The following is a 27465-nucleotide window of genomic DNA, read 5'->3' as shown; positions in this document are numbered from 1 at the left end:
AAAATGGTTGTTGTATAATGATTTAAAGGACAATTGTTGTGCTCTGACAAACTGGAAGAGAAGGGAGGGAATAGGCAGCTGAGCTGTCAAATCCCTTAATTACATTAGAGACCAAAGATACTGTCATTACTCATAACTAACTCCCTTTCAAAGCCCAGCTCCTTTCTAGTTTGGAGCAACTCAGAGCTCTGTGTGATTTTTATTCATTTACTGTGCCTGATACGGGGTGGATGTTGAAGGGGAATTTATTGCATGGCTTTTTCGGGGGGGAAAATGGGATATAGCCTGGAGTTGTGCATAGTAATTCCTGGATGTGCCCTGTGCCTCATCTTAAACCCTAGGGGAGGTGTGGGCTCCTTTGATTGGGCACTTTGGTGAAGGTTTTTTGGGATTAAAGCTGCGCAAGTCTGTGCATTCCCGTGAGTTACTGGAATGGTGATTTCTGGGCTGTAAGAAGGGAATTTATTTGGAAATGTGTAGCCCTGTAGAGCAGGATGTCTTCTGAAACATGGATTATTTGTGGGTGGTTGACTCTGCTTTGGCTTCTGTTCGTTTTTGGATGTGTCTTAGGCCCAGGTTGATATTTCAGATGTAAACAAATCCTTGTTCCAGTTTCTAATTCAAGCCAGCATCCTCTTTGCTCCTGTTGTCATCTGCCTCGTTTGCTGTCTCGCCTGTGGGGCCCTGGAAAAAAAAAAGGCATTTTTGTAGAATGGAAGTAAATAATTGTGCAATTAGGCCCTGTATCATGCTGCATAAATCTAGGTTATCTTAATAACGATTTTTAGGCAATGTAGCTCAAGTAGTGGCTCTGTGATTCAAATGGTAATTGACTGTGCAGCTAAAAAAATTAAACCCAACTGCTCTGTGTTTGGGATGATGACTATTGCAAAAGCTGGCATTGTTCCCTTTAAAGATGAACTCCCAGCTCCACAGCCCCAGCGTGCAGCAGTGCAGAAAAACTGCTTAATATCCAGTTTTTTGTAGGGAAGTGCTTAAGAAATATCTTTATAAACTTAATTCTGCCTTTGTGGGGCTGTAGTATAATAGCTTTTAATTGCATGATTAATTTTCTTAGAGGCCTCTGCTTAATTCATTGCATTGCCTGGGTATATATCAGGCTACAACTGAAGAGTTGTGTATTTTCTGTTCTCTAATTTCTTGTGTGGGTGAGTTCGAGAAGGAATGTCCTTTTCTTATGCTAACATTTAGAGGAGGGAGACACTAGATCTCAGTGGGATAAAATTATCTGCTTGAGGGTTATTGGTTGAGGAATGGTTTATTAGAATGGCCTTCTGTCTTGCCACTCACCTTTATCTTCTTTTGATCCACCCCCCCCCCAAATGAAGGTTTGATTTCCATAAACCCCCTACTTTTTGCAGTTCCTGATTTGTGAAAGTTTTTTGTGTGCTGTATTTGTCCTCCAACCCAATAGCTATTTTAAATTCTCTTGTCTGTGAAAGTTTTGGATGTTCTTTCAGGCTTGCAAAAAGTTGAGTCTGAGCCATTTTTCACTTCCTGTCAGTAAATATCAAAGTAGTGACTCTTCTGTGCTGACTTCTCTTTACTGAATAAAATTCTTGTATTTTTCTGGGGGTGTTTGAGGTTAGGACATGCTTAAGTACACAGTGGTGCTTGGTTCAGGGAGATCCTGCAAAGTGGGGTGGTGTGCTGGGAACACACACGGTGACATCTCATAGCTCTGCTTGAAAGAGCTCATGTTGAGTTGGGTTGGTGGTTAAAACAGGTCAGTTTGGCACTTAAAAACTCAAATTGAGATGTGACAGTCAGGCTTCTCAGAGCGTGGGGTCCTCTGGAGAGCATCTGCTCAGTCCCTGTCTTGCCTTGTGTGCACGCCTGGGTGCGGCACCTGGTGCTGTGGTTTGGGTGCCAGCGTGGGGATCAGTCACAGGTTGGCTGTGATGATCCCAGAGGTGCTTTCCAGCCTCAGTGATCCTGGGATGCTGCACCATTGTCCTTGGGCCACCGTGTGTTGCTGCAGCTTGTTGGGATGCCGGGCTGGCTATGGAAAGATGGGATGTGGCCTCTTCCAACATGTCAGCAGAAACAAAAGAACTCTCTGAACTGGACCGTGGCATCTTTCCCTCAGAAAATTTGTTGGGATTGTAGGCAGTGCTGTAGGTCTGGACTTGGGGCTGAGTTAGGGAGTTGAAGCCCAGTCTCTGCCTTCACAGCTGAAGCTGTCAGATTCGGTATCAGTAATACAGAGTCTGATGCATCATTTTTTTTTGTTTGCTCTTAGCTCTTTCTGAATGGGGAGGGCAGCTTTTCTGTGTCCTTTAATATTGTCAGCTATTTTAGAGGGGTTTCATGAGTTGGAAGGGATTCACAAGGATCATCAAAATCCAGCTCCTGGCCTTGCACAAGACACCCCAGCAATCCCACCCTGTGCCTGAGAGCATTGTCCAAACACTCCTTGCAGCTCTACACAAGAGCTCATGTTTCCTTTACTCTCTGCATGCTTTTGTGTCTTTATTTATGATTCCAAACCATTTTGAAATGGAAATGTAAGGTGCCTTTTTGTCAGCCTTTGTCAGAACAAGCTGTTCTCTAGAGCAGCCATCATCTTTCATGCTTTTGTTACCATTTTTTCTATTTATGCTGCAAGGCCTGTAGTTTTTTTCCCCCAATCTTAACGTGACCCCATTAGCTCTTCAGCAAAGCTTCCATATGGCTGAGAGCTCCTGGACACATTTCCTACACCTCACAGATGAAGGGAGAGACCCTTGCTCTGGGATTACTTCTCAAATGCAGTATAATAAGCAGGTCCAGAAGTGAGTTGTGGATGTAGACAACCTGGCATATCCACTTGAGGCATCTTCTTCTTTATTTCTTTGTGCTGTGGGAATTTGAGTTCCCCTCCAGACCTATTGTCAGCACCATGACCTGATGTGGATAGGGTTTCCTCCTGGATACGAAGGAGTTGCAGTTATTCCTTATCTAAATTGCAGGCTGAAAGCTTAAAAAACTAAAAAATGGGGGGAAAAAAGAGTCCTTGTTAGAACATGGAGCATCAAGGGGTTAAATGCATTTCTTCTAAACGATAAAATGTTTCAGCCACATCTGAGTTGGTCCCTTTGCTTGTTCTTCAAGGCGCAGATGGTAGAGTTGACAAGTGCAGCTGGCTGGCTACAAGGAATCCTCCTTTGCTCTGAAGAACTTTCTTCCTGTTCATTTCCTCTATATTTCCATCACTTCCTGATGATCCAGGCTCACAGAAAAATACTGAACTTATTTTGCATTTCATGCTGGCTAGTGGAAATGCTGCCTGTTAAACAAAAAAGGCACTCATGGGTATGGCTTAAACAGCATGTACGTTAGGAAAGTCTTCTAGATTTCTCTGGGTTTATTTTCCTGTCATTTTCTTTTGTGTTGTTGGGATGCTGTCAAGAAAATGGCACTAATAGGAGCTTGGCCATTTGTCAGGGCTCTTAAGTCTGTTTGAGGATGGAGTGTGGACACTTCTTGTAACACTCCCCCCGTAGCTCCAGGCTGTCAAGCTGTTGAACAGTAAGAACAGTGCTGGGTTTTTTTTTCCCTTGCTGTTGCTCTGTGGACTCATTTGAGCTGGAGTTAAAGGGCTGGAGGTCACCAGGCGAACGTTTCGTCGCTGGCAGGCCCAGCTGCGCCGCCAGACCACCTCACACGGGTCCTGCAGCCAGAGTTCCTGAAAACTGCAGGCAAATTCAGACAACAAAGCAACTTTGGGAGACTTCAAAGCCCCGCTGTGCCTCTGCTCCTGGGCGTCGCTGTCAAATGGGACTCGGCAGTGACAGCTTGGCCACCCCGCACTCGAGGCTGGGTCCCCTGGCAGGCAGGAGGGTGAGGGGTGACACGGAGCAGAGCTGGCAGCAGATGAGGAGTGGGCTGGTGGGGAGCAGATTAAAGCAAGGACAAGCCTCCCCTGCCTGAACTGGAAGTGAAAAGTAGCATTCCCGGCAGTGGCGAAGCTTTTTTCAGGCTGTAGATTCCCTGATTTAAGTGTGTTCTTTGTTAAATGAAACTCCTGTTTGGGAGCTGGAAGCTGAGGGTCGGAAAAATGGGCTGCTGTTGTTTTATTTGCAGGTGTCAGGTTCAGGGTGTACAGTAAATTTTTAGCTCCAAAGCACAACTTGAACAGCTCCATCATTCACAGCTTCAGAACACTCAGCTTGTTTGAAATTTCCTTTCTGAAGAAAGGTGAAATCGTATTGAAGCCTTTGATTCACAGAATCCCAGAGTGGTTTGGGCTGGAAGGAACCCGAAAGCCCACCCAGTGCCACCCCTGCCATGGGCAGGGACACCTTCCACTGTCCCAGGCTGCTCCCAGCCCCAATGTCCAGCCTGGCCTTGGACACTGCCAGGGATCCAGGGGCAGCCCCAGCTGCTCTGGGCACCCTGTGCCAGGGCCTGCCCAGCCTCCCAGGGAAGGATTATATCCCAATATCTAATATAAACCTACTCACTGTCAGTGGGAAGCCAGTCCCCCTTCTCCTGTTGTTCCAGGTCCTTGTAAACAGTAAATATTTGTAAAATTGCGAAGGGCTATGAGTTCCAAGGTTCTTTTTCATTTGTGTTTTGATGTAAAACCTGTCTCAGTGTTGGGTCTAAAAAGTAAAGCTGTGTGTAAATTCTGAAGCACTGCATGCTCCGGCCTACTTATAAAAGAGGAGATGAGGTCATTTGCTCTTTGTTTTCCTGTTAGAGCCACCTTAATGAGTGGAGTGAGAATCAGGGGTTAAATACTTGGAAATACAGAACTTCATAAAATCGCTCAGACATTCTAATGATGTTCTAGTTACTAATTGACAATGTTGATCATTGCAGGAAAGGCTGCAGCTGTCGGTTTTTGCAGCTTCCTTGTGACTGTTTAAGAATTAAGAATTGGTAAATATTTTGCTATGCTTTTTTGGCCACCTTCCATTATTAGGAAAAAGTCTGAATTTGTGAGCAAAATCAGTTACAGGACCAACATGAGTAATTTACTTTTATATCTCCATGTATGTAAAAAATTGCAAGTGTATACTGCATATTCTTTAATTTGGTCTTGGCATAATGTGAATATATAGACAGCTATTTTTGAAAGTGATTATAACAGCTGATTTGCATAATGATCCAGGATTTTTCTCATAGCAACTGCAAAGACTGTCATCTTCAGCAACGTGGGAATGATTTCAGGCTTTAAGGAGAGTGTTTTGTTCAATCTGTGAGCAGCATTAGAGCAAAGGCATTTCTGAAGTGGCACATGGATTATTGGCATTGGTCTGGTTTCAGTATTGACGAAGCACCATTGGGGCATTGGGGGATTTAGCAGATAATTGGGTATTGTGATTTTAAGGTTCCTGGGGCACAGCACGGTGATGTCTTGGCTCCTTTGGAAGTAGAGTTCTGTAGGTGATGATAAGAACTTGAGTAGAGGATGGTGTTCTGCTGGCATGTGTCGTGGGGCACCACAGTACAGAGAAGATCTAAAGCTGTCAGAGAATGTCCAAAGGAGGGACACGGGGATGGGGAAGGGTCTGGAGGAGCAGCTGGGGGCACTGGGTTTGTTCAGCTGGAGCACACCGAGGTCAGACCTCACCGGGGCTGCAGCTCCCATCTCTGCTCCCTGGGACAGGGACAGCACCCAGGGAGCGGCTGGAGCTGGGCCAGGGCAGGCTCAGGCTGGAGATCAGGGAAAGGTGCTTCCCCCAGAGGGTGCTGGGCACTGCCCAGGCTCCCCAGGGAATGGGCACGGCCCCGAGGCTGCCAGAGCTCCAGGAGCGTTTGGACAGCGCTGCCAGGGATGCCCAGGCTGGGGTTGTTGGGGTGTCTGGGCAGGGCCAGGCTGGGACTGGGTGATCCTTGGGGATCTCTTCCAGCTCAGGATATTTCGGTTTCTATGATCATGAGTCTGTCCATGGCAATTGTTTTTTATTATCAGTGCTAACTAAAATCCCAGCCTCCATGTTTACAAGACTGAGAAAGGAATGAGTACTTTAAAAACTATTAGAACCATTTTTGGGAATGAGTATCATAGCAAGGAGCTACTTTGGCAAAATGTGGTGGGGTTTATTTTATGCTGTTTAGAAAGCCCATTTCAAATCCTTGCGGGTTCCTTCCAACTCAGCATATCCTATGATTGTATGAAATTTTGGTAGTTACACTGCTTTGGTTGACTTTGTTTTTGCATGTGCTGAACAGCCTCAGTAAATGACTGAGGCTTTTTCCATTTTTGTTTTCCTGTCTTTAAAAAAAAAAAAAAAAGAGCTTGGAATTGATAATGAACTTGTTGCATGTTTTAAATGATCAGTTCTCCCAGATTTCTAAAATTAACATTGTGATTACCAATTTCATGATGACTCAGAGTTTTCCTTTGAATGGAAGCCCAGCTTCCCAAGCTCCTGTGTAAGAAATCTTATCTTAGTAGTGAATATCCTAATTTCAGTTTTGGAAATCGGTGTTAAGTGAAGTGAGGTGTGAAAAGGGGTGTCTGAATTGTTGAGCGAGGCTGGTGAGAGCAGAGCTTGCTGAAGGCAATGCTCAGTGGATGGTTGCTCCTGAACTGGTCCTTGCAGTGATCAGGGGCTCTCGCTGTCGCTGAAGAGGAGGTTCATTCTCCAGCATGGGGATGAAAACAAGCTGGGAGGGATACAGGAACAGCTATCCCCTTCACTTGCTGCAGATCTTAGGGTATCTTTTCACAGGATGGGTGTAAGAAGTTGGCTTTTATGACAGCTTTTCCATTTAAGTTATAAAACTTCTATTTCTGCTCTGAGATTTAATTCATCTGCAGCACCACTTCCATTCTGTTCTTCCATCTTAGTGCTCCCTAATGCAAAAGCATTCTTTAGTTGTGTGAACCACCACAAGAGCTTCAAAGCAGTACATCAAGGCTGCCAGAGCTCCAGGAGCGTTTGGACAATGGTCTTGGGGATGGGCTGGAGTTGTTGGGGTGTCTGTGCAGGGCCAGGAGCTGGACTGGGTGATCCTGTGGGTCCTTCCAGATCGGGATATTGATGGTTCTGTGTCTCTTCACTGCGCTGTCAGGAGCACGTATTGAAAAGGCACAGAATTCTCTGTCCTAGCAGTAAGAATGGGTCTGTCATTGCTGCTGCAGGCTTTCCTTGGGAGCAGATGGAGCCTGGTGCCTGGAAGGGCGTCGCTGGGGCCGTGTCCTTTGGCACCAGCCCTGTGCAGACACCAGGGTGAGTCAGCAGTGGCTGGGAACTGCATTCCAGTCTAATGCTTTGAGATAATCACTGAGGTGCTTCAGGACGATTATATTTAGGTGGGGGAGACATTGGCTTGCCTGTTAAAAAAATAATTGTGTTTTTCTAAAAACAACCCTTCCTCCCCACTAGGCTTGCTGTTGGATATTTGATTTTGAGCAACACTTGGGTTTTTGTGCTGTCAGGTTGCAAAGCCCCAGAGCACACAAAACACTTTAGTGGATCAGCATCACAGGTTCACAGAATAGTTGGGGAAGGAGGAGGAATAGTTGAGGAAGGAACCTCTGGAGATCATCCAGTCCAACTCCCTGTCCAGGCAGGGTCAGAGGAGCACTTCCAGGTGGGCTTGGAGAGTCTCCAGAGAGGAAGACTCAACACCCTCCGTGAGCAGCTGTGCCAGGGCTCTGCCACCCTCCAGGGAAGTTGTTCTTCCTCATGTCGAGGTGGCCTCAGTAAAACAGATTCATATTCCCCCCCCCCCCCCCACCCCATCTGAAGTATTTTTCCATTGTTTTTTCTTACTGGCATATTGGAGAACACCTTTTGCAATTCCCACTTTTGGTTTAAAAGGTAAAAATAATCGTAATGCTCTCAGAATCATGGAATGGTTTAAAGGACCTTAAGGCCCATCCAGTGCCACCCCTTGCTACAGGCAGGGGCATCTTCCACCATCCCAGGTTGCTCCAAGCCCTGTCCAGCCTGGCATGGAACACTTCCAGGGGTGATGCATGGATCAGCTTAAGCATTCCTAGTGGTTCCTGGGTGAGCAGGCAGTGATCAGTCAGAGGCTGGACTCCCCAATCCAAGAGGTGTTTCTCAGCCTGATGCGTTCTGTGCCCAATCCTGCAGCTGTTTGGAAGCAGGAATGGCTGCGAGCTGTGCCTGCACCCTCGTGCATCGCCCTCGAGCGAGGGAGGGAGCAGGGAGAGCCGGGAGCCGAGCGGGAATCACGCTTCCAACAGTCCGGGAGTGCCCCGGTTATTTTGGAACTTTTTATCTCCCCGTGCCTGCGTGTTTGGAGGCTCTGGTGTTTGGAGCAGTGTGTGAGCAGGCTGGGAACGCTGCTGTTGAGATGTTCTGTTCCCTTGGCTCAGGGGGTGTGTCTGCCTCACTCCCATCTTGCACCAGCTGGGAATCCCGGAGAGTATCTCCTGTCTCAGCCCCTCGGAGAGGCATCTGAACATCAACCACGGGCTGCAGTGCCTGAAAAAATGTAGGAGAGCTCATGTTTGCACACAGAAATGTGAGCAAGTCACAGGGTAATTTGGTGAAGTTTGGGCAGTTGTCCCATGGGTGGTACTATAGCTGAAACTGAGTTTTGTTTTGATATGTCAAAATGAAATTATTTTCCCCCTGTTGCCAGCATGAGGGCTGGTCTTCTGTGAGCAGTGCTGTTGAAAGCAGGATGCACAAGAGGGGCTTTGGAGGATAAATGCTGGAACTGGGAGTAGGGAGGAATCAGGCTGAAATTGGGAAGGAGGAGGGAGTGATAGGGTGTATTAGCCAGGTAATTCACAGTTAATATAATTTAGATCTAGTTTCTTCTGCTTATGGCAAGGAGGAACTGATAAAACAGACATTGCTAATTATATAGCGCCTTTTGTTAATTAAAGAGGTGTGAACTGCTTGCTGAGTAAAATAGATCAGAGGGAAATTCAAAGTTTGTGATTTGAGGTTATCCCAAGCTCTGTAAGTTAAGCACTTTAATGTTTGGGGGTTTTTTCCCCCAGTATGTGTTTTTTAGTGGTAGGGCAAGTACAGAATAAACTGGGAACCAGACACAAACCTGTTCTAGTGTCTGTTTTTAAGGCAGCTACAAATATTTATTTGGCTTGCTCCAGAGCTTTCATATTTTTCTCATTGTCTGTACGAATCATCTGTTGAACGGCCCAAGCAGACCAATGTCTATTAATACTTGGATTACAACACAGTAAATGCTAATTCTTTTTTTTTTTTTTTTTTTTTTTGAGAGTACAAAACATTATTTCCGTGTATTCAGTTCCCAATGTTTTTCTGAAGCCTTGCAGTTAATGGTGTCAATGCGGAACTTGGTCTGTGCTGCTGTGCTCTGAGGACTTGTGGGAACTTTGCAAGGGTGGAGTAAAGTAGTTTGTGTCCTACTTCAGGCTTTTTGTCATGTACAAGTAACTGGAATTTTAATATCTTGGACCCTGATGCAGTGTCTCCCATTCTGATGTGATTATTCTTTGGAGCTTTGGTATATTTTGACCATGAAAATAAAAACGTGTCTTAAAAAGAGTGGCATAATTTAGGTTGAGAGGGCCCTCTGGAAATCACCTCCTCCAGCCCCCTTTTTAAAGCAGGGCCAACTTCAAACATATCATGCTTTGTTCTTGCTATTCTAAAATTAGTTTGAGGAGGAGTATGTTAATGTGGCAGGGTATGGGCTGTTTCGAGCTGCTGCTTTCATTTTTGGTCGCTTTTCAGCAGAGCTTTTGTGCTACATTATCATTTCTAATAATGCTTAAAACTTGGGAGGACTTTTGTTTCTGGAATTGTGTTAAAAAAAAAAAATCCATGTATCATTTTGCCACAGGGAAAATAAATACCAGTAATTTTCTAGCAGTTGTGAATTCTTTACTACATCAACTCTAGATGTAAACTTAAAATTTCCTTACTTGCCCTTTTTCCTTAGCATTGATTTGTTTGGCCTAAATTCTTTTATCCTGGGTTGATTCTGGCAAGTGAATTGCAGGTAGTTCAGAATAAGAAATGAGAATATTTGTTTAGAAGTGGGTAATTGTTGGGGTTTTTTTGGTAAGCAAGATATGTAATCCTTTTCAGATCTGCACATTCCCATCTATTGCTTGCAGTCTGTTGGAGTTGTTGCTCTGATTTGGGTACAGCTCCACATTTGATTAATATCCATTTAATGCTTTTGTAGGCATTTCACGTGCTTTACAAATATTTCCATAACTTGCACATTCAGATATTTATCCAAACATAATTGCTATGGGCTTTCCTGCGGAGAGGCTTGAAGGAGTGTACCGGAACAACATTGATGATGTAGTAAGGTAAGGATTTATTTTTCTTTTCCTTAACTTACAAAACTTGAATATTCTTTTCTGCACTCAGTTTTGTCCTGCTGAGGAAAGGATGTGTGTTCTGACTTGTAGAAATGGTGAGATTTCTTGCATCACGTAGATGTTGCCTGAATAGCTTTCCTGAGAAATGTTGGAAACAACAAAAAATGGCCAGGCTGCTGTTCTGGGTTGATCTCAAATGCATATGATCTGCCTTTTTAGTGTGAAAAATTAACTTCACTAATTTGTTTTGGAGTGGAAAAAAACCAGGTTATTTACTTATAGAAAGACATTAATCCATGCCTCTCTTCAGTGTCAAGGTTTTCCTTAGGTAGCTGATGGTATTTCAGGATAAGTTTTCCCTTTTCCTTTCTTAAACTGAGAAATTAAGTGCTTGATAAGTAAATTTTGATTTCGAATAGTAAATATAGATGACTTTAGATAAAGGCTTTTATGTTTGGTAGTGTTCAGTAATTATGGACAAGGAGAAAGATCATCTAAAATCTGTTATTGCTGGTAAAAACCCCCATAGGTCGTCATTTTTAACTTCAAATAAAGTCATCACTGAATTACTGGCTACAGCTGAGGAAGAGGTGGAGAGTGTTGTAGGAACACTGTTGTAATTCATTCAGTCAAAACCCTACCTGGAGAGTGTGAGAGGTTGCATTAAAAACCAAACACTTGGTAGAAGTTGCCAAAAGTTTGTGGTTTTAGGATTAGAAGTTGGGATTTTTGTGAAGCTGTGATGCTTTAGAGGTCATTTGAAGTCATGAGCTCAGTAGCTCCATGAGAGACTTGGCCCTTGGGGCTGGGGGATAATGCAGGTTTTAATGAAGGTTTTCAGGGAAGGTAGGAGTGGGAGTGTCTGCTTCCAGGTGTGAGGTGCCATGGGGAGTTTCCCATAATTGTGCAAAGTGTTCCCACACGACATCCTTGTGTCTCAGCTGGAGAGACATAGATTGGATGGATGGAGCACCCAGTGGGTACAGGACTGGCTGGATGGCTGCAGGCAAAGAGTTGTGGGCAGCAGCTCATGGTTCCTGTGGAGACCTTGAGCTGTGGGGTCCCTGAGGGGCTGGTACTGCTCAGCAGCTCTGTGGGTGACATGGACAGTGGGATTGAGGCACCCTCAGCATGTCCAGTGGTGACACCGAGCTGTGTGGGGCAGTCACATGCTGGAGGGAAGGGATGGATCCAGAGTGAGCTGGACAGGCTGAGCCCACACCAACCTCATGGAGTCCAACAAAGTGAAGTGCAAGTCCTGCCCCTGGGTCAGGGCAGCCCCCTGAGGGATCAGTCCAGGCTGGGGATGAGCAGCTGGAGAAGGACCTGGGGGTGCTGTGGGCGAGAGCTGGGACCCAGAACCTCCCCGTGCTCTGGGCTGAGCCCCCAGCATGGGCAGCAGGGGAGGGGGGGGATTCTGCCCCTGTGCTCAGGTGAGACCCCACCTGGAATTCTGTGCACAGTTCTGGTGCCTCCAACACAAGAAGGACATGGAACTGTTGGAGCAGGTCCAGAGGAGGCCACTGAGTTGCTGAGGGGACTGGAGCACCTCCCCTCTGGAGCCAGGCTGGGAGAGCTGGGGCTGCTCAGCCGGGAGAGGAGAAGGTTGTGTGGAGAGCTCACAGCTCCTTCCAGGGTCTGAAGGGATACAGGGAAACTGGAGAGGGACCCTGCAGCAGGAACTGGAGGGCCAGGACACAGGGAATGGGTTCACAGTGCCAGAGGGGGCAGGATTAGATTGGGTGTTATGAAGGAATTGTTCCCTGGCAGGGTGGGCAGGCCCTGGCACAGGGTGCCCAGAGCAGCTGGGGCTGCCCCTGGATCCCTGGCAGTGTCCAAGGCCAGGCTGGACATTGGGGCTTGGAGCAGCCTGGGACAGTGGGAGGTGTCCCTGCCCATGGCAGAGGTGGGAACTGGATGAGCTTTAAGGTCCTTTCCCACCCAGACTGTTCTGGGATTCCATGATTCTGCAATTGTTGGCAGGCAGAAGTAGGGCTGTTGGAATTTCCCTGGAGATTGCATCCAGGTTGGTACAGAAGTGAGCTGAGCTCCTCGGTTCCCACCCTGGGAGGACTCATCACCTCACCTGACAGTCAGTGCTCCCTGCACAGCTGCACTCAGCTGGGCTCCAGCGGGTTGGTTTTGCATGTTCAACTGTCATGACGAAAATCACCCTCCACAAATAGCACTGAGAGTGTCAGAGCCGGGAGCTGACCAGACTGGGGGAAGTGCAGTGCCTGCACTCTCTGGTGCCATGGTGAGAAGTCATCACTTGTCCAGAGCTGGGCAGATCCGTGAGGGCCAGTGCAGCAGGCAGGAAGCGCTGTTAGAGAGTGTGTGTACCTGTGTGTGTGTGTGTGTGTCTGCTGGGGCTGTTAACAGAGGGTGAACTTGTGTTCTCGAATCCTGTGGTTCCACACAGGAAAACATTGCTTGGGGAGGTTGGGGCTGCCCCTGGATCCTTGGCAGTGTCCAAGGCCAGGTTGGATGGAGCTTGGAGCAGCCTGGGACAGTGGAAGGTGTCCCTGCCCATGGCAGAGTTGGAACTGGATGGGCCTTAAGGTCCCTCCCAAGCACCGAACTCCACCTCTCCAGCCAGCCTTCTTTCCCAGCAGTTAGAGGCACCTTTTAATGAGGCTGATGAAATAGCCAGTCCCTGATGAACTCCACCTTTGAAAATTGTGGGATAGGGGCAAAGGCTGGACTTCGGATAAATCACAGAATGGTTTTGGTTGGAAGGTATTTTCTCATTCCAGCCCCTGCCGTGGGCAGGGACACCTTCCACTCTCCCAGGCTACTCCAAGCCCCAATGTCCAAGCTGGCCTTGGACACCTCCAGGGATTTAGGGGCACCCTGTGCCAGGGCCTCACCACCCTCTCAGCCAAGAATTTCTTCCTAATACCTAATCTAACATGGGAATAATGTAAATGAATATCAGTAGCTAGGAGTCTTGGAAGGCCCTCTTCCATTCACGGCGTTGGTTTCAGTAGCTTCTGAATGAAGGAAAATACATTTTAGTGGTTGAGTAGGTAGATATGTGTAAATTAGATTTTAGTACTGGAATGCCTATATAATTATTAAGCTGTCCATAAATGATGATCAAAAGGAGCAGTGATCACCTAAAAGCATCATCCACCAAATTAAGATAAGCAGAGATGTAAATTAAGTGACTGCAGGCAACTGGATGCTCAATTATGATTTAAACAAGAATAAAATGTGATCATGCAGCATTCTGCATGTTGCAGTCCTCATCTGCTCCAGTCATCTTTTTATTGTGGATTTTTTTTTCCGAGTGCTTTTTATGCAGAAATTCAAGGTGCTTGAGCTCCTGAGCAATTGGTATTGAGCCAGGATCATCCAGCAGTGGGCTTTTTCTGAATAGCTGGTACCCTGACAAATTCCAGGCTGTTGCTGGATGAGAAGTCCAGCCTGCACTGCTGGCTGTCTCCTGTGACTGACACTTGGAGAGGTTTTGGATGGAATTTTGTCCTTAAAAAAAATCCTTGCCTGGAAGCTTATACTCCACTGTGTGGATGTTCCTGAAGGGCAGAGCCGGCTCTCCTCGCTCTCTGGTGTGTGTTAACAAGCAGGAGCATCTCCTGAAACAAATCCCCGTGTCCACCAGCTTCCTGAGGCTCTCCAAGGCTGCCAGCAGGGGCCCCAGTGGGAGTCATGGAGTGTATTTTCCTGATGCGCTGGGAATCTGCCACTCGGCGCTGCACAAGGAGCGCTCACATCTGTTCCCATTTGAACGCAGGCCTTTAACCACAGAGCTGTTCTAGGTTCTTCTGGAATATTATGACCGATAACCAGAGCTTGTTTTTGCTTGAGCTTTCCAGGATTTCAGCAGCTAGTGTTTCTTTTCAATTTGAACAGCCTGTTCTGTCATGGCTAATTAAATTCCTTCTGGCTGATGTGCAGATACACACTGTTGATGATGTTAAGTGTAAACATTTGCATGTTATTTCTTCTTGCACATTGCCAGGTGACACATCATATATAATCACAGCAATTCTGATGAATCATGCTTGCAGTTTGGCTCGCCGAGGCTTGTATGGGAAGTTTGTGTTCCAAAGTGAGCATGGAAATGAAATGAGTGTGAAAAAGTGTAGTGGTCCTCCTTCCAAAACCCAGAATATCACTGGGGACTGATTTCAGTGGCAAATAATAAAAAACCTGGGATTAAAATGAATGATTCTGGCTGGAGGTGGAACACAAGAGTTATTTTAGCTGCTTTTCTTCATTTGGCAAAATATTTTGCATAAATGATTGAATGGGAAGTGTTTACAGATACCTGGTGTAATTAGTGCTTTCTGGTTAAAAATAAACAAGCCTTCCTCAGCTTCTTACAGTGATCTGCAGGTGTTTTAGGAATCAGGAAATCAGTCCATGCACAGTAGATATTTCAGTTTCAGGTCAGATCTTGGTTTCCTTAGTTGCATTAGTCGTGTTATCCATACTGCTGGATTATTTGGATGAGTGAGGTTTCCAACACGCTGCCCCCTTGATTTTTGGGGCACTGCAGGGCTGGGACTGGAAATGCAGAACTGCACATACTGGGTGGTGCTTTAAGGATGCTGCAAATTAAGGTCAACATTAGTGCAATGTATATTAATACCTGCTTTTTTTTTTTTTTCTTGAAGGTTTTTGGATTCAAAGCATAAAAACCATTACAAGATATACAATCTGTAAGTATGCTCTTAAAGATGCATTCTCCAAAATAATGACTTCTGAAAATAGCTGAGGAGTGCAAGTGGCTTGTTGCTGTCCTGAAGCAGAGCTGGAGATGTTTTGCACATTTCTTAAAACAATTAAGGCTGATTGAGAGCACTGGTACTTCATTTAGTGGAGCTGAGTGAGGTTAAATGAAATGCTGGTGTGTATTCATGTTACTTGAACGCTTTTAAATGACTTGGCATCCAGCCCATCTGGAGCTTGGGCCATGTGATTAAAAAGTGAAAAGTAATTCACAGCGGGCTTTCTGTTCATGTATTAATGTCCAATTGCCAAATATTTTCCTGGGTTTTTCTCTATGCTTTTTTAATCAGACTGCATTGGTACCCAGACTCTGTTTGCTTCCTCCCTCTTCTTGTCTGTCCCTGTTTATTACTTTCAAAAAGCTGTTGGAGCAATTGGTGGTGGTTTCTCACTTCTCTGAGTGTAGTGTTTTCCTCTGAAAGTTTATTTCTGCAGAAAGTTGTTATTGTTACAGGAATTTTCTGGGTTGGGTGTTTTTTTTTGTTGTTGTTGTTCCTTCATCAAACTTACATGTTAGTTTAGGCTAATTTCATTTGTATAAATTATTTGGTGATGTCAGCTGATGTTGAAGAGTCATGCTTTTCCTACCCCTCATTTTTTCCTGAAAATCTAAGTTGAAGATTGATTCTCTGCACTGTTACAGCTTTACTTTTTTTAATGAGTATGCTCCTAAACATCTGCAATTAATAGAAAAATTACTATAGTACTGAAATCCAGGCAGTGTGTGACATTGTAATCTGTCGGCCATTAAACTAAATATTTAAAAATAAGGATTTAAACCTGCCTCTACGTTAACTAAGTGATTATTCATCAATCAGCTGCTTCCTGATATTGGAGAGAAGTGACAGCAGAAGCTGAAGAACCTCACAGTGGTCATTGAAGTTGTTGTGGGGTAGGATGGGGCAGAAAAAGATACATAAATGGAAGAGTCATTGACCACCTTTCATAGATTTCAGTAGCACAATTACATTTTCCAGCTTAAGAGCTTTCCAGAGTGTTATCCTTTTAATAGATGGATAAAATTTCTGGGTGGAAAGGCCAGTGCTTCCCAGCAGAGCTGATGGCTCCTTGGCATGTGGGTGCAGGTAGAGGAGGTAATTCCTGCCTCTCTCCCTTTGGAGTCGTCTGGAGTCAGCACTGGAGATCCGTATCATTTAAAATCAAACTACCCTGGGTAATCAGTACCCCCAAAGCCTCCTGGCAGCTCCTGCCTGTTTTGGGGAGCAAGGCAGAGCAAGAACAGCTAAACTCAGGCTGCTGCTGCCTGGGGCCAGTGCAGCTGTCACCTGCTGGGAAGGGTGGCTTTGGTGTCCCTGACGTGGGCTGGGTTTGCTGAGCCCCTCGTTCCAGTGTGGCTCCAGAGGTGCCAGCTAACAACCAGAGGTTGCTGGTGTAAACTCGTCAGAAAGGAGGGGTTTAGTGAGTCTGAGCATCTTTTCGAGCACCACCTCCCTGAGGAGCTACTTGCTAACTTTCCACTTTGTTGTCTGCCAGAAATCTCATTTTACTGAAAAAAAGCTCAACCCAGTTCCCCCAGCCCTGCAGAGGAACAGCTTTAAAGTTTGTGAGTGAAAAGAACAGTGATGAGGCAAATGTATTTGACATTTCTGGTGCTGCTCTGTGTGTTTTCAGCTGTGGAAAAAACTTGTCCGGGTGTGCCAAAGGTTTTTGTCTTCAGGCTTTTATATAAAAATTGATTTCCTTGTTGCTAACTGCAAAACAGTAACAAATGAGACTTCCTAGAATTACTGTATTCATCCTCAGATGAAAACTTTTGGAGGATTAAACTGTTTATCCCTGTCTGGAGAGGCCAGGTTATCTCTTAATCTTTGTGCAGGCAAAGTTTATACACATAAAATGCCATCAGGTGAATTGTGGCGATGTTTGGTCAGGAGATGGGAAGGAATTGCATCCATCAGGTATTCCAGAGAACTTCATGTCTTCAGATAAAGCTGATCCTTTGTAAATAATGATCTATTGTCTGTGTTTCAAAGCAGGAGGTGGGAGTTCAGAAGAGTTATGTGATTATAGTCAGAATTATTTCAAAATCTGTCATGGGATTTGAGTTCCCTTAAGGTAGCTGTTCCACGAAGTTGATAATGATGTGTGTATTGAGCAGCTTTATCTAAAAGGATTTAGAGATTTTTCTGAAATTATGTCAGCTATGCCCCATCCTCACATCTTGGCTTTTAACTTCCCAGCAGTTTGATTTTCCTTCTTGTTTGTGTTGCTTCTCTCCTGTGTTCCTTTAACCCCTTGCTATTTCTTCAGTATTCCCCTTTAATTTAAATTTGTTCTTCCACTTCGATCTCCTAACTTCCCGTGCTGCCAGATTGTCACCTGCCCTGTTGTAATCATCTCCATCTTCTGCAGTGGATTTCCTTGAGCTGTCCTACAGGCAGGTGGTTAAAGGAAGGAGTTCTGGTGAAAATGGGATTTTCTGTGCTTGCTGTGTCCCTGGGGCTGGGCTCTGGCAGAGGAAGCCCATAGTCCTGTCAGCAGTGGGACCACGACTGATCAGGAAGGTGCCTGGCTGGCAGGATTTTGCTTCTGGGTTGCTTTAAACTCACTTTGATCTTAAGGAGGATCCCAAGAACAGGCCAACCCCTTCCTTACCTCAAAAATGCAAACAAATATTCAGGTTTCATCTGGAGATCTGACTCTCTTTCAGCTATAATAGTGTTTAAAAGCCCCACAACTGCGTTGGAAGTGTTAAGCCCCCCCAGTATCCCCAGAGTGTGTGTTGGTGGGATTTCTGCTGCAAAACCACACGGATTTGGTGCAGCTGAGGCTGGAGCTCTGCATTGGTTGTGTTCAGCTCCCAGAAGAGGGCAGAGGGAGGGACATGACCATGTCCTCAGTTTCTATCCTTGGTATCAACAAAATGGTTTTTTTATCCCTCAGGGTATTCTACTTGATGATACTCTCTAGAAGTTCCAAATTTGATGTTTTTCTGCCCATATGTGGATTTTTTTTAAACATTTGAAGACTTTCATCTCTTACTCCCCATTTGAGCTGGGTGTTTGTTTAAAAGGAGGCAGGAAACTTTCCTGGATAATATGCTTTGTGTTAACTGCTTTGCTTCCTAGCAGCCTCCAAAGTTCCTGTGCTGAGGGCTGCTCCATCCCCCTTGGATGTACATCCTGCATCCAGCCTTTCTTCTCAAAGGCTCGAGTGCACGTAGCATTTTTGTGAGTCCCCTCTGCCAGCTTAACCTGCTCACTTCTGACCCAGAGAAAGTGTCAGCAATGTGATTGGAGTTGTGAAAGCTGCCAGGCTTTTCCCTGGCAGAGGATAGCTCCGAGAAGGCTCTGGAATCCAGGGAAGGGGAAGCACTGAGAGCATGTGCAGCCCCAGCAGAGCTGCCTGTGTCCCTGCCTGTGTCTGTCGTGGGCAGAGCTCAGGGCAGCACTGGGAGGCTCCAGTTACAGTCGTGCAAGGAGCAGCCCAAAAGTCTGAGTGTCTGAAAGTGTCAGCTAAGCTTCACATGGCTCCAAAGGGCTGCAGTCATAACATACCTGGTAAGCAGAGATGAGTTCATACCAGTCCTGAAACTGGTATGGGAATTAGAATCCTCTGAAGAGTATGGGCTGTAACCAGAACTGAAGACCTAGCTGTGATTTGTCTACTGAAATGACTCCAGTAGTTATGTTTCAACCTCTTTCATAGAATCCCAGAATGGTTTGGGTTGGAAGGACCTTAAACATCATCTTGTTCCAACCCCCTGCTGTGGGCAGGGATGCCATTCACTAGGTCAGGTTGCTCATCCAAGCTGCTCTTGGCAGGATTTGAGGCAGGATTGTTCCCAGTTCTCCTTTCTGAACTGTGCTTCCACTCACACCATTTTGCCTGCAGGGAGCAGCTCCAAGGAAAGTTCTAGAGGGTATGCACTTTCTTGCCTTCTTTCCCCTTACCCCAGGATCTGATCTGGTCATTCCTTAATGTGCTGTTTTGGGGTTGTTTCTGCCTGTGACTGGTGTTTATCCTTGGGCAAGTCACCCTGTAAGGCAAATCCAGTGTGGTTTGCTGTGCTCCTGTCCAGCTGGAGAGGGTCTCCTCGAGTGGTGAGAGACTGATGCGACTCCAGAGCCTTCAGAAATGTACCATTTCCCAGGCGTGAGGGGGAACATGGCTGACTGGCCTACAGGGTTCACTTAAATTCAGGAATCAATGCCAAGTGGCAGAGCAGTGTCCCAATCCCTGCCTGATACAAGTGGTCTCTGTGATAATACTCAGCGGGGCTCGTGGTGGTCCTATGATGTCCTTGCGACCCCCATCACTCCGAGCACCCATGCTGCTGCTGAGGCACCGTGACCTGTGTTCTGAGGATCCCTTGGGTGAAGGTCACAGCTGTCTGCTGTCCGTGTGTTTGGCAGCAGAAAGGTGCTCCAGTGCTGGAGCTGCTCGTGCACGGGGTTAGAAGGTAATAATCCATTGCATTACGTGCATGAATTGAGTCATGCTGACTAAAACTACAATTACCAGAGGGCGAGTATTTGCCTTGCAGTAAAAGAACTCATACTTTAGCGAGCAGTCTGCAGCAAAACAGTTTTTCTGTGTGTTACCTCTAGTTTTAAATCATAAAGGTGATGGGCATGCATGATTTTCCTGGGTGTGACAGATGATGGGAGTGCCTCAGAGACTTGTCTTGAACTCTTGTCTATTTTTCTTTTTCAGATGTGCTGAAAGGCATTATGACACCGCCAAATTTAACTGCAGAGGTACGTTTCTACTGCCTAATGTGTGTTCTCGTGGATCCTCAGTGAATGGAGGCCTAAAGGAGGAGCTGATGAATAGTCGTGTAGGAGATTTGGGCACAAGGAATGATGTCAGATTGCTTTGAGTCATTGGAAAAACTTGCTATATTCTTGGTGCTTTCAAAAAAGTGTGTTCTTGACAGTTAAAGATCAAGATCTAACAAAAAGTCTACAGTTGCAAGAAATTTCTGCAGAATGGGTTACACAGAAGGTTCAGTTCAGTGAAGTACAAACTTCTTGTACAATTTACACATGAGGCTCGGAGGAGTCTGGTTTTTATGAAGGCTGAAAATGGAGAACACTTAAGCCACTATCACTATACATATAAAGCAGCTTTTGGAAGATCTGGCAGAACCTTCAGATGCTAAAAAAAAATTAATTCCCATATGATGCCTCTTAGAGACAAGTTGGGTCTTCGACACTTTGCAGAGCTACCAAAAGCAGTGGGGAATCTTTCAGGGGTGCCTTTTGATCAGCTCCTTGTGAGTGGATACTCATGTACCTGTTGTGTCAGTATTACCTCCCCAGCTAATAAATAAATGCAGGTTTACCTTTGTTCTTTGGCCAGAGGAGCATCTCTTGCTCAGTAGTAGAGCTTGTAGTTCCTGTGCTTCAGATGAGGGGAGATGAGGAGTTCTTGTACCTTCGGAATTGTAGGAGATGAACAAATTTTGGCCTCACTGGCTTATTCTACATCATAGCAAGGGCTTAACTTCTGGTTTTCATTTTTATTATTTTAAACCATCCTTTTAGTTATGAAGAAGATTTAGAACGTGACCAAAATATAATTGGCTGCTTTAATGTCTGAATATAGAAGGACTGAAATTGTCTTGTTGAAATTGTCACCGCTTCTGATTTGCTCTTACAATGTTGAATGACAGTGCCCTGAAACCTCACTCCATACACACCAGCCAGAAAAAAGTATTTTAGGATCTGCTTGAGCAGTGCTTTGGGTAAGAAGAGAAGAGGACGTGTTCTAATATGGCCAGAACATATGTTTGCTTTAATTTCTGCTTTTTGGTACGGGGGTGCTCAGCTCCCTTCGCTGTCAATCCCAGCCCCAAACGCTGTTTGTGACAGCACCTTTCACAGCTCCTCTGCACAAGATGTGTTGCATTCTTTAATTTTCACCCCCGAATTAGTTAACCTCAGATAACCAAATTGGTGACTCAGGACTTCCCTTAGCAGAGGAGCAAAAGTTCCACTTGAGAGTCTCCTGAAGTGAACTGACTGCAAAGGGAACTTCTGATTCGTACACTGAGCTTGAAACACCAGAGTAGTTTGTTATTTACCCAGGATGATCTTGCATCACATTAAACACTGAAAGCTCTTCATCTTCTTTGAGCACTAGCTTTGTGTCCATGGTTTTTCCAGTTTCTGAAATCCTTCCGTGCTGGAATTGCCTTCTGCTTTGCCACAAGCTTTCCTTTCCTTTCCTTTCCTTTTTTTTTTTAAACTCTTCTGTGTGCTGTGGGATTTTTCTTACAACATGTAGGGGCTTGGAGAGAGTAATCAGGACTATTCTCCATGCTGTGTGCTCCATTGCTAGGAGTCAAAATCCATGGAGGGACCTGCACCTTTCTCAAGGACCTGCTCAAGACTGTGCATCTTAGTGTTTCCTTTCTCTTAATCCCTCCGCACCATCCCAAGGCACTCATTTCATCTTCTCACTCCAGCTTTGAAGGAGGTACCACGAGGTTTGCTTTTGATTGCAAATCTTGGATAGCATCTTCAGCGTCCTGTGAGTGCTTGTGGTTTTTCAGGCTGTTCCTTCGGGACTTCTTGACTCCCCTTTTTGTGGGAACCTTGCTGGCTGTAGTTGTGATTGTCTGTAAGGCTTTGAGTCTAATTTGCAGCAATTTTTCAGCTTCTTTTCTTAGGGATTTCTAAATAAATTCCATCTTGAAGTTCACATAAAACTTTGGGGATCATTTGGGAAGCCTTTGGATCTTCCACGTGGAAGAGTTTATTACTGTGTGTTGATGTTTGTGAACATGTGTTGCCTCTTTAGCAAAGATGATTCACTTTATCAGCTTCCCTGTTTGTTCTGGGAGATGAAGTGGGCAGTCTGTCCTCTGAGTGAATAAACTGTCCTTGTGGATCCCTCCAAAAGGCTGTGGACTTGTCCTGCAGTCCTTTAGCAGTTCCATAACTTCATCCCTCACTTCTGCTCTTGGAGTCCTTGGGGATTCATCAAAAGGAGCCCTGTGTGCGTGACTACAGAGCAGTGCTTACGAAACCAATACAGGCACTTGCCAAAAAATGAAATGTATTCATTTTTAGCCCAGAAAAGGAAATGGTGTTTCTAGCTGAGAATTTTGAAGTGAACCAGAGTTGCGTTTGTAAGATCCCAGGGCTGTCAGAGGGGAATTGGGGTGCACTTCATCAAGTGCTGTTCTGCTGAAAGCAGAACCTTGTGTGTAGTGCTGCTGGTCAGGGGGACATTGTCGCTCATCTGATCTGAGGTGGGAGAAGTTTGGGTGCTTCTCTCTGCTTATTTTTGGCTCTCTTGGGTTTCCTTCCATTTCCTGCATCGCTCAAAATTCTTTCCATCTCCAGATGGAAAAAAGTGTGTGTGAATACACCCATGCAGAAAGGACAATGTTGCTTGGTGCCCCATAAGTGTTGCCAGTGCCTTACCTGAGATTGCTCTCCCAGTTACCATTTGTGAAATACGGAAATGGCAGGTTTTTATTTCACAAGGCCTTTGAGCGAATTCGGAGAGTTTGTTCCCATTGTAGAGCCAACTGTGTTCAGTAATTTTTCAGCAAAGCTCTTGTTGTCTGCTCAGTGGCTGAGGTCTGGCCTTGTTCTCTCTCAGCAGGTAGTTTAATTATTGCTGGAGTAATGGCTTTTCACAAGGTTATTGTGTGTGCCAGCACGCTCCTAAATTCTAGAAAATTCGTGTTACAGAGCCTGTGCCACTCAGTTCAATAGAGGTGTGAAATAGTTGCTTCATGGAGCAAGATGCCTGCTGATGGATTACTGGAGAAATGTCTGCAGTGCTTATGACATGATGAATAATACTGGAATTAAAAATACATCTAGATATGTAAGATGGGGGGTTTATTGAATAACTTAATTTTTACATGCTTGTCACAAAGGTTGACCTGTCTGAGCTTGCTTTGCCTGCCGAGGTTCTGATGAACTCCTCCTTCTCCCTGCAGTTGCACAGTACCCTTTTGAAGACCATAACCCACCACAGCTGGAGCTCATCAAACCTTTTTGTGAAGATCTTGACCAGTGGCTAAGTGAAGATGACAATCATGTGGCAGCAATCCACTGTAAAGCTGGAAAGGGACGAACTGGTGTAATGATTTGTGCATATTTGTTGCATCGAGGCAAGTTTTTAAGGGCCCAAGAAGCCCTGGATTTCTATGGGGAAGTAAGGACCAGAGACAAGAAGGTGAGCTGTTCCCTGTTCTTCTGTCCCCCTACCTGTAACTTGCTGCTTTTCCTCTTTGAGGTCCATTTGATGCTCAAACCCTTTAAGAAATCCATCCCATCAGTTGCAATGTCCAATTTAGCTTCAATAGGATTGGATCAGTGCAGCTGGAAATGGAAAAGCTTTCCTAAGCTGCAGTAGCCTTTAGTCACAACACTAAACCAGCCTGGTTTTAACATGTCCTGTTCAAGAAAACCTGGACAGTTGATTTTAAATGGCTTTTTCAGCACTGTTCTGCCACGTGGTGCATCAGAGGGGCAGTGAACTTTCTCGTTCAGCATTTTCAGCCCAAATGCAAGGATTGTTCCAGCTTATTGTGCCTGAATGGATGAGTTGTTCATCTCCTCAGGTTCCCTTAACTGCTGTGGTGGGGTTTGGAGATGCATAGGGGACTATCCCAACTGGAAGACCCTTATTGTTGGATGCCCCTCATCAGTAAAGGGTAGTTAAGGACCTTTCTGGCAGGGCTAGGCCTCATTGATGGGAATTTAACCTCCTTATTTGAAATCTTCTCCAAAGGCGATAAAGTGGGACTTTTAAGGTCATTTGAGCAAGTTTCCCTGCTCACCTGCCATTATTTCCCTGAGTGTGTTGGTTGAGCATCCCAAGGGGTCATCCCTGCAAGCCAGTTCCAGCCTCCTCAGGCACAGAGCTCTCTCTGTTCCTGGAGTATTTGCACAAAGTATTAATTTCACAGTGTGTTGCTCTCTAATAAGAAGAGCTTCATGTCTGAAGACTCTTGAGAGCAGAAGTGTCACGTAAGGAATTTTAGAATTTGCCTGTTAATTCATTGGAAGGAGCAAGTGACTCCCAAGTTCGCTCTCCTGACAAGGTGGAGCTGTTATTCCGTGTCCTGCTGAGATGGTTGTGGTGTAATACTGCAGTGGAGACAAGGTCAAGGTTTCCCATCAAAACTTTTGTGGCTTTTGGTTAAAAGTGCATGAGAGAGACCAGGAATGAGCAGTGTGCTGAATAAACAGAGTAGATGACTCCTGCTGATAAGGATTATCTCCAGGGCTGGATAAAGCAGCATGAAAACTACAGAACTGAACAAATACACAGTGAAGTGTCATGCCTCAGTTTCCCTTTTGTGAAAAGAAGGTTGTATTTCTCCAAGTTGGAGGTGAGGTCAGTCGGGTGTTTGTCAGTACCTCAGGGCTACCTTGGGCATCTTGGAGGGGAGGGAGAACTCAGTAAACAGGAGTAGTGAGAGCCTTGTTTACTTCACTGTAAATACTGTCTGTAACCAGCAACTTGTTTTGGTTTCAATGTCTCTACTGCAAGAGTTGACTTTTTTCCCCTTACAGCTCCACTTGAGTGTGGTTATCTTGATGTGGCCAGTGGGCAGCATGTGGTTCACATAATCCTTCAGTAGTGTTTATAAACAGGTATTCCAGTGCAGGCTCCTGGAGCCTTTTCTTCCCTTGTGGCCCATATTTCAGCATTATATGTCAAGTGCTGCTCTCTGATTTGATATTTCACCACACCTTTGTATAACTGACTTCCTCAATTCGGAGTCAATGAGGCATCAAAAGAGCTGTTTGCACAAAGGGACAAGCAAACGCCTTTTTTCTTTCTCTTTGGCCCAGCAGAGGTATGATAAAGGAGAACTGGCTCTAAGAGGTACCAGATTTCCTTGGTTTAAAGCAAGGACAAGGTGCCCACTTTGCATGTAGCTGCTGAGAACAGCCCGGCTACAATCACTGCTGCCATTAATGCTCATGGCAAAGTGCTGCTCCGAGGGCTCAGGCTGTGCTGGCAGGAAGTGTGAGTCTAATTGCAAGAGGAAGTATGACTAATTGGTCAAGAGCACAGCCCTGAGTACTTCTGGAGCCAGCTTTTCCCGAGTGCCTGCCGGGAGAAGCAGCTCCAGGGAGGCCTTTGCACCATCAAGTCAGAGGTGGTGTAGGTGAGGCTCAGAGTGGCTGCACAGGCTGTTCTTGTGCTGGGCAGCAAGACACTGCAGAGCCCAGGCTGTCTCTGACCAAACCCTCCCGTGGGGTTTTTTATTTCCTCTGCAAGCTGCCTCTTTTAACTTCTGAAACTCATTGTAGTGGGGGAACTCTGTCAGAAGAAGGGAGTGATGAAGATTAGAAAGTATTGGCTGCATGGTGGTGTCTGTCAGTCTCCACCACTGTAGAACAGGAGTGATTTTTACTTTCCTTTTGCACCAAAGGAGACAGACTTTTCTGAACTGGGATAAAGAACTGTAATTGTCCAGAAGTAACCTCAAAAAAAGTCCTCTAAAGAAGCTGCTGCTTCCAGTGTTTGAAGTGATTAGTTTATCCTGCTTTTTTCCTTATGATGGATACTGACACACTACTGTGGTGACAAAGACTGGCAGCTTACCTTCCTACAGCTGGAGAAAGTCTTTATTTATTCCTGCTTCTGCCTTGGAGGGTTCTTTGGTGAGGATTAGGCTTGGAAGGAGGCTCAGTGGATGGGGATCAGCTGTTCAAGTGCTGGAGATCATCCACTCAGGAGCATTCTTTGACCAACATACTGTTCTATTTTCAAGGATGGCACCTGAGAGTTCTCCAATGGCAAAAGGATGAGAGATTTGGGATTGTCCAGCCTGGAGAAGAGAAGCTTTGGGGTGACCTCATTGTGGCCTTCCAGGGCCTGAAGGAGCTACAGGAAACATGGAGAGAGACTCTTGACAAGGGATGGAGGGCCAGGACACAGGGAATGGCTTCCCAGTGCCAGAGGGCAGGGATGGATGGGATATTGGGAAGGAATTGTTCCCTGGCAGGGTGGGCAGGCCCTGGCACAGGGTGCCCAGAGCAGCTGGGGCTGCCCCTGGATCCCTGGCAGTGTCCAAGGCCAGGCTGGACATTGGGGCTTGGAGCAGCCTGGGACAGTGGGAGGTGTCCCTGCCCATGGCAGGGGTGGCACTGGTGGGCTCCAAGTTCCCTTCCAGCCCAGACCATGCTGTGTTTCTGTCATGTTGTGTAACAGAACAGGAAGTGAAAACCAATTATTTTGTGTGAGGAAGCCTCAGAATGACCCTCTGAGCAGGGCAGAGATCCCATGTCTGATGTCAGAGCTCGTCACTTGTGGTGTCTGTGTGTTGGATGTGCTCGGGTGCCAACCTCTGCTGAAAGTGGTGCCCTAGGCCTGGTCTGAGGCTGCAGCTTCACTCTCACAGTAGGGAGGGAATGTGAGGAAAGCTGTTTCCAAAATACTTGTTCTTCATAGTCTTGCCTGTGCTACGTTGAGAGGAGAGCCAGGAGCAGCACCTGACAATGTTTGTGATGCCCTGGAAGCGCTGGCACGGGGACCAGAGGAGCTTATCTCACATCCCTTTAAAAATGGTGGTGGTGTGATAGACGGGAAATCCAAGCTTGAGCGACTTCCCTGTCTATTCTTCTGGAGTAAAAGTGAATGGTGGTTGATTGCACCCCTTGGAATATCATTAGTTTGTTATGAAAATGTTCTGCTTGGAATTCAGACCTTTGGAAATGGAGAACTCTTGAGTTCTGCTTCAGTGGGACTGGTTTTAGGGTCTCAGGATAAAAGGGCTGTGTCTCCAGGGAGTAAATCTCTGGCTGGAGGGATAAAACTGCCCTGTTGGAGAAGAACTGGATTTGCTGTGGGATTAACTATCGGTGTGAAAGTGTTCCCTTGCTTGTCCTGGCCAGGTGTCATGGGGTTTTCCATAGGACACATCCATCATGGCATGAGGAAGCTGTGGGCAGGGAAGGATGTGTTCTCCTCACCTCTGTGCTTTCCTCCTGCTTCCTTCTGGCAGCACTGGCAAGCACTGCTGGCTTGCTCTGAGGCTGGGATTTGCTCAGTCCTGAAGCTCAGATCCCGGGAAAGCGAACTTTAAAGCTCCCTTAAGGAGTGGGTGTGATAAGCACTGGGGGGACATCTGAGCCAAAACCACGGCCAGGGTACAAGGCTGCTGGGGAAGGTCATTGTGCAAGTGCTGCAGGGAAAGGGCTTTTGTGTAATTTAGAAGCAGCTCAAGTGATAAGGAGACATAATTATCGACATTTTTTTTTTAATAATGGCAGGAAGTGACTGTTTTCATGTGTGCAGAATAGAGATTTGCTAAATTAAAAGCACTCCGGCCACTCAGTTCATGGCTGCTGTGAGGTGAAACAGGTGAAACTAAAAGTTTACAGAAGTACGAGGTATAGGTTTTGTGAAGAAATGCTCACAGACTCGTGCATGAAAACTTCTTGTTTATCTGCAGTTTATTCCAATTCCACATTCAGTTTTAATCAGAAAGATTCCTTAGT

At 45.8% G+C, this 27465-nt stretch overlaps 1 protein-coding gene across 1 annotated transcript in view; it reads left to right on the top strand.

The window, feature by feature from the left end:
• PTEN (phosphatase and tensin homolog) overlaps positions 1 to 27465 on the top strand; it is a 49732-nt gene that overhangs the window by 6086 nt on the left and 16181 nt on the right. The window contains exons 2-5 of the mRNA XM_082286569.1: positions 10162 to 10246; positions 14902 to 14946; positions 19694 to 19737; positions 22941 to 23179. Of these exons, the coding sequence (XP_082142695.1) occupies positions 10162 to 10246; positions 14902 to 14946; positions 19694 to 19737; positions 22941 to 23179 (413 nt within the window). The remainder of the gene's footprint in view (positions 1 to 10161; positions 10247 to 14901; positions 14947 to 19693; positions 19738 to 22940; positions 23180 to 27465) is intronic.

Source organism: Coloeus monedula (genome assembly GCF_965178545.1).
Source record: "Coloeus monedula genome assembly, chromosome: 8".
Taxonomy (NCBI): domain Eukaryota; kingdom Metazoa; phylum Chordata; class Aves; order Passeriformes; family Corvidae; genus Coloeus; species Coloeus monedula.
The sequence above is the reverse complement of the archived record's forward strand: the minus strand, read 5'-3'. Positions and strand labels throughout refer to the sequence as shown.